The 7,091-nt window shown below is 44.0% G+C and overlaps 1 protein-coding gene across 1 annotated transcript; it reads left to right on the forward strand.

Moving 5' to 3' along the window:
* Positions 1-1,120: 1,120 nt before the first annotated feature.
* Positions 1,121-3,804, forward strand: LOC125943997 (uncharacterized). The gene is made up of 5 exons (XM_049663667.1): positions 1,121-1,391; positions 2,288-2,412; positions 2,875-3,006; positions 3,463-3,592; positions 3,758-3,804. Exons 1-5 carry the CDS (start codon positions 1,196-1,198, stop codon positions 3,802-3,804), a joined length of 630 nt encoding a protein of 209 aa, XP_049519624.1. The 5' UTR covers positions 1,121-1,195.
* Positions 3,805-7,091: the final 3,287 nt, after the last annotated feature.

The following is a 7,091-nucleotide window of genomic DNA, read 5'->3' on the forward strand; positions in this document are numbered from 1 at the left end:
TTTGAATACTTTCAATCGCTGTCCACGACAGCCCGTGCTTAATAGCTACGTCCAACAACAACATGAACGCGTCACCGCGCGTCAGCGTTCCTACTTCGATAAACAGTTCGCCTAGGTCCTCGGCATCGAAAAAGTGACTCATTCCTGCAGTTGTGTTCCCTGAATGACTTTCTTGCGGATCACCTTGCTCGTCTGATGGTTGCGGCGATGTCGTGGGAGTCACTGTTTCATCTGGCACAATTGGCGAAGGCTGGCTGTGCTCATCATAGTAGTCTTCATCACAGCTTGCCTCTGGAGATGAAGACGCGTCTCAACATATGTAATTGTGTTCAGGAGACGAAGACTCAGATGAACATGGGTCGTCACATGGCGAGTCTTGTGGAGCCGGCGATATTGCAGCTGTCGCTGGGAGACGTTCGCACGAAGTCACCAGGCGCCATTTCGTTGACTTTGGCACGCAGCCACTTGACCCAGGGTCGAGGTAGAGTTTCCGCCTTTTGAGTGGAGCCATCGCATACCAAAGTTCGCGCAACTACGTCTACGACCACGTTACAACCACGCATAGAATAAAGAACCACCTTTAACCACGCATTCAGCGATCAGCCTCTGGCTATGGCTTCGACAGCCCAATGGCTGCGTAATGGATATCTGGGTGGATACTCATCGTGATAGAGTAATACTAACCGCGCACGCAAGACTATTTCTTTTTTTATATTTTAGTGTACTGATGTACATGGTGCAGAAAGAAGGAGGTTCCATGTATGCTCAACCGAGGCGACAGTGGCTGTGTTTTCGGTGCGTTCAGGTAGCGAAAGGACAGCCTCTGAGATCTACCAACTTCTTCCGAGACTCGCAGTGTGACTTTAATCACCACCTATTTCTCACTATATTGCTGCATTTTTATACAAAAAGTATTTATTCGTTTCTAATGCGTTTTTTAAAGTTTTATTTGCTCAAGAACTGTTTTTTTTTTTGCTAGCGCGTTAGCATTGAGGTAGCCGTGTCTGGCCGCGCCCGCCCGCTCGTTGCAAGGCGTAGGCCTAATCGCCATCACCATCGCAAGTGTGTTGTCTGTTATTTAGCGCGTGCATGCAAGCAAATGTGACAAAGTTGGTCTTTATTCTATGACAAGCCCGACTGGCCCTACCAGGATATTCCGTATCATATCGCAGGTTACGGCTGGTATTCTTAAAAGATGTTTGCGCTGGTGCGCTTTGTCAATGAGATTGACAAGACGAAAAGATACATAATACCCGTCAAAGACACAAATGACTTTTACCCACTCCACTTGTTGGACTTTGACAACAAAGTGACGTACAGTGCCAACTGGTGCGACCCCAACGACGAGGAGGACAGCGGCGAATATGTTGTCCAGATTCTCAAGCTGGCAGGTGAGTGTTAAATTTTAAGTTTGCCTTGCGGTTTCGTGATTATATTCGTGAAATGCGAATGCGTTATATTGCTGTTTTCTGAACGTCGATGGTGGATTCGGAATCACCTTGATCGTATGCGCGAAAGGCTGGCTTGGCTACTTAAAACATAAGCGGTGATTCGCCGTGGATGTCGGCTGCCCAATCGACTGTGTACCTGGCGACAACTTTCTGTGCAGCAGGGCTAAGGCTACGGAGCCGAAGCTCGTAGCCTTGGTCGTGCTGCCACAGAAAGTTGTCGCAAGGTGAAATCGCCCTCTATCGTGAACCGTGTTCTTTAGTTGTCATCATGGCCGGTAAATTCAACCGATTGGTCATTTCGAACGTACACAAGGATTTCTCGCATGTATGTGATCTTGTGCGCTTTTTCATTCAGCAGCTAGAATTTTCATTGCGAATCAAAATCAATCACGTGCGTGATCTCAGTTATCGTAAGCGTTTCTTAATTTTTATTATTGTAGACCTGAAAGATAATTGCGTTGTAGCAATTATATGCAGCTGATATGACAAAGAATGCACGCTGCTTCAATTTTTCGTCTTGAAGCGATTGCCGTTATGACAGCTATTTTAAGTCCGTTGGAGCGCGTATTTAACTGCAATATCTGTGGACGTACCGCAGCTTTGACGGAAAAACTCGCATTATCAGATCTCCAGAGTGTGTTAAAATACGCAAACATGCGCCTAAATGCGACAGTGTAATACTCATGTAATATTGCGTAATACTGCGACAGGAAAAATCTGGGCTGTACAGTGCATGTGTCAACAGTGCACTCACAAGCTTAGGTTTTTTTTTGTATCGAAAAATTGTTCTTATTTATTATCAATATTGACGCACCGTTGGATGAAATTTTTGGCAGAAACGAAAGAAGAACTGACGCAGATGGACAAGCGAACACCTGTCCCTCCAATCCATGCGTCCGATTTGGAGGATGCAGGCAGCAAAGATGATGATGCTCGAACAAGCAGAAAAACTGCAATGCAGGTAAACATCTGAAAAGAGCCTTTGCTTTCTCAACTACTGCCACTGGGGCTGCATGACCTTTACTGAGTGCTTGTGTAAGCTACATTGTACCAAAAGCGATTTTCAACTCTGGCTGTTTACTGCCAGAGTAACTTGGGTTTCTCAAACTTCCAAGAATCCCTGAAATTGGTGCATTTGTTGTGAGATTCTGGTGAAATGTCAAAATGAAACCCAGGGGGTCACTACGCAACCTGCTAAACAAAACAATTCAGTTGCTTCTATATGGGTATTGTCCATGCATGCTTAGCATAGGCAGATGCCCACAATCTGATGGAGACATGTTACAATATCAAAATGGTTGGGAGAAAACATGTAAGAGTTATGTATTTTTTTAGATACATTCAAGCGACTGTTCAATTTGGTTAAATTGACGCCTGTGGTAGACAGCATAACTGGGTTCTACATTAAAGTTGTCTCTTGCAGGAGTCGAGGAAAAAGATAAAAAATCAGCTGTGCACCAAAAAGCAACAGCTCGCAGCAGTTCTCGAGCAGCACACCAAACATGCACTGGTTAATAATGCTGCAGCTGCTGGCAAAACTCAAGCAGCTCCAAGGGTAAGCGAGATGTGCAACATGGCTTCAGATATTTCGCGTTGAATCAAGCCTCATTTGCCTCAGTGCTGGCTGATGTCACAATTACTGAAATAGATGAAGAACTGGCTTTAGTTTACATTGCACTTAGTCTATAGATTTTCATAAATATAATGCAGCTTGCTATCTTCTGCATGTACTAAAATAAGCCCTCGAAAGTTTCTGAAATGTGCACTAGCCTGGGCTACAGCCAAATCAGGCGTGCTGCCATTTAATCAGTGGAGTAGTAATTAGATAAAGAAATTGATGTTCAAAGCCACCTTCATGTGGGAATTTAGGGCAACTGTTGTCTTTAAGGCTAGAAAAGCACCTGGAAGTATAAAGCTATTCTCCCAGCAGTTAATGAAAGCTGTCTTCTATTTAAGGACTAGCTGTGCACACATGACATGTTTTAATTTTACTTGCAGCTTATTTATGCAGAGAAAGAGGATTAAGACCTCAGAGGAATGCTCGGACTCCAGTGACGACGACGACAGTGTAATCGCGTTATCAGAACTGAGAAATTCTGAGAAGGAGGCTATGTTTTGGAAAAGCAGATATAAGCTGGAATGTCAGCATTCAGCCTCCTTGAAATGGAATATAAACTTCCTAGAAAAGAAAGTGGAGAAACAGATGGCTTTGTGTAAGTTGATCAAATTACCGAATATTTTCTGAGATGGTAATAATATATATTAACTTGGCTGACAAGTTACTTTTCTACTTTTCTCCAGTTCAGCGGACAATGGAAAACTTGAGCCAGCCCTGTCGGTGTGGAAATGGTAAGCCCACTGCATATTTCTGCAAATGGAATGGCAAACATATTTTTATTACTAGCTGTAAGCATTGTGGGGATGACTGCTATGCTGCTTCACCTAATCAGTTATTTGTGTGAAAATTAATAGGCTGATTTTATCCATATTCAATATGTGAAAAGCGAAGGAGTTTCAGGTCACTTGTATCTGACAATGGTCATGTTGAATAAGGTTTGTGTACATCGTGCAAAGGTTTTTTGTCTCATTTGACAACAGTTTGCCTTCCCTTGCATGTTAATTCATGATCATTACCTTTTTTGGCATATTGAACATGGTTCTGACATCCCTCCCATACGTCATGAGAAAGTTTTATTCTAAGGCCAGAAAACTTCTTGCTTTCATTTACACTGAGGAAGAAGTCTGAAGAACAGTTCATATCTCTGGTCATGTGGAAATTTGCAGTTGCATTAATCAGACTTTCTTGCAGGCATTAATCTCCAAAGAAACCTGGCAGCGGAGGAGTTGCCAGAAGCTGCATCACAGCCAGCACCTGCATCAGAGCCAGCACCTGAAAGTGCTAGGTGCAAGAAGAAACCCTGTGGTAACAAAACAAATATTTACATTGTGTAACTTGAGCTTGTGTACATGTTGGTTTTGTGTGTTCTGTCATTGCTCTCTCTAAGCCTGTAAGTGAGTGTTTTGCAAGTAAGAAAAATCGTGCAGGGGACAGTGTGCAAGTGGCCACAGCTACACCACCATCGACTGTACCAGAAAACAATTGCACTAAAAAAACAGTCGAAGAGGCTGCTTGCTGTAAGAATTCAGGATGTGAACATTTGTTACAGTGATAAAATGAATATACACAATTCGATATACTAATGTTTTGTGAATGGTACTTTTCAACATTTCAGCAAACCAAGCAGCTCAGCAGACGGTGCCTGCTGAATTTTCCTTGTGTGATGGTGGGCTGGTAAGTGCAAGCAACACTACAATTGTTTTCCTATGCATTTCTTTTAATTGTGGGAGTGAAACAAAAGTTGAGCTTAAGTTAGCATGCACAGGCTCTTTTACCACTTAAAATGAGGTTTTATTTGTCCATACATTTCTCTTCTTTCAGTTCCATCTATCCAAGAACATTTTTATGCATTTCTTTTAATTGGGGGAGTGAAACAAAAGTTGAGCTTAAGTTGGCATGCACAGGCTCTTTTACCACTTAAAATGAGGTTTTATTTGTCCATACATTTCTCTTCTTTCAGTTCCATCTATTGAAGAACATTTTTATCTCACAAGAGCAAGCAGCTAAGCTGTTCAAAAACAAGAAAGCCACAATAATGATTAGAGATGCAGCGCAAGTTGTGTGGGGTTTCCACACGCTTGCACAGAGAAGCGTTAGCGCTCGGTTGGCACCCACAAAAGCCAACAGTGGCCTGGAGCCATCCAAACAGCTGACGCCGGAAAAAGTGGAGGTTATTTAAGGTTAGTCTTTTTTTCATCACGATATTGTGCTATATTTTGAATGCATTTTATGCTTTTCAAAATTTTTTCAATATATTTTCCTGCAGGATGCCTGGCCCACTGGGGCAGTGTGAATAATGTGGACACTACGCTGGCCCACCACAACGTCATGCGTACTTTATCAGAAAAAATTCAATACTGCAAGAAGAAGCTGCGCATGAATTAACATTGCAAAGCTGCGCCTATGTGACGTGATATGTTTGAGTTAAATACATATTAGATCTTACACCACAGTCGTTTCTTTATTTGCACATGAGCTACTGGTAAAAACCACGTGCCGCAGTGCATTTTTTTCTAGGTTCCAGCAAGTTGAAAGTAGCTGGTGTCATCTGTCGTCCGCGGTAAATCTGGGGGACCGCAGCATTAAAGCTAGGATCACTTTCTCTAGACGCAAGAAAGGTCCTATTTGTCAGCTGCGGTGACCGGTGCTGTGTACCACCACGGACTGTGGATCTAGCTAGAACCTCTTCCAGCCATATTCCAACTGGCAGTTCTTACAGCTGGATCCAGCTGGGAGACATTCCAGTTGGGAGTCATTCCAGCTGGATTATGGAACCGGAAATTTTCTCCAGCTGGATTTTTTCCAGCTGCCTTCCCAGCTAGAAAAGTCTCCAGCTGGATTTTTTCCAGCTGCCTTCCCAGCTAGAAAAGTATCCAGCTAGATGAAATTTCCGGTTCCATAATCCAGCTGGAAGTAAAAACTTCTTCACGTGGGTAAGTGGTGAGCAGCCATGGGCTAAATCTGACAAAACAACAGGGCTACACAGCAATCGACGATGGGCAGGAAATACTTCTTTAGAGGTTGCAAGTAAGGTTACCATACCTGCAAAGAAAAATCAGTTTTGTTCGATGTTCCTTCTGATCCAGAACGTCTCCAAGCTTGTGCTCAAGCGATTCCTAGCACAAAGGATATAGTTTGCAGCAAACATTTCACAGTCCATATGATCTTGAAGAAAAGATACTTCTCAGAGCTAGGAAGAGAGCTCCTGCTTGACGTGTCAAAAAGAAGCGTTCTTTCGGAAGATGCAATCCCTTGCGTTTTTCCGTCTTCTCCCGCAGATCCTTCGCCGCACCACCTTGCATAGCACGTTGTTTACCCCACTGTTCTCCCCACAATGCTGAACTTTTCACCATGTATTAACCATTTGAACCACAAAAATGTAAATCGGGCCAACACGAAACGGTGCCTAATTGATGTACGCACAGCGATTGCTCCCGGTGCCTTAAGTGGTTGCTTCGGAATAGAGGAGCAATGCTGCTCGTTTACGAACAGTCACGCGCTCTCGTTCAAAACTGTGCTTTGCTGCCAATCAAAAGCACACGTGTCCCCTTCCCTGTTAGTGTGCTCGGAGACCCAGCAGCGAGATCGCCGATGCGAGAGCACCGAGTACCGTCAGCGAGTGCGCGTAAACCAAACACCTTAAGAAATGAATACGCAAAACACAAAATTTTGAGAAAGCTTCGGATCAAGCACGTGTCTGTTACACGCGGGCAAATAGTACGTTGGCAGGGAGCGCCAGAACCAGCTTCTAACACAAGCATGCTTCCCATAAATAAGCAGAGAGACCGCGCCTGCCTCATGCCTCTGAGCCATGCATGCCGCATCCGTAGCAGTAAGAGCGCCCCTCATTGAATTCAGATTTCCGATAACCGCCGGTTGCTATAGCAACGTTGGATAAAACATAACATTTTCTGCCTTGAAGTTGCATCGTACTGACGATAGGTATCCGCTGCCAGCACCGGGCCGATCGGTGCGCGCCTAATTGTTACTTTACCTGGACGATCTCGCCTCGCAAGCAAGCC

This window comes from Dermacentor silvarum, chromosome 1, assembly GCF_013339745.2.
Source record: "Dermacentor silvarum isolate Dsil-2018 chromosome 1, BIME_Dsil_1.4, whole genome shotgun sequence".
In the NCBI taxonomy this organism is placed as follows: Eukaryota; Metazoa; Arthropoda; class Arachnida; order Ixodida; family Ixodidae; genus Dermacentor; species Dermacentor silvarum.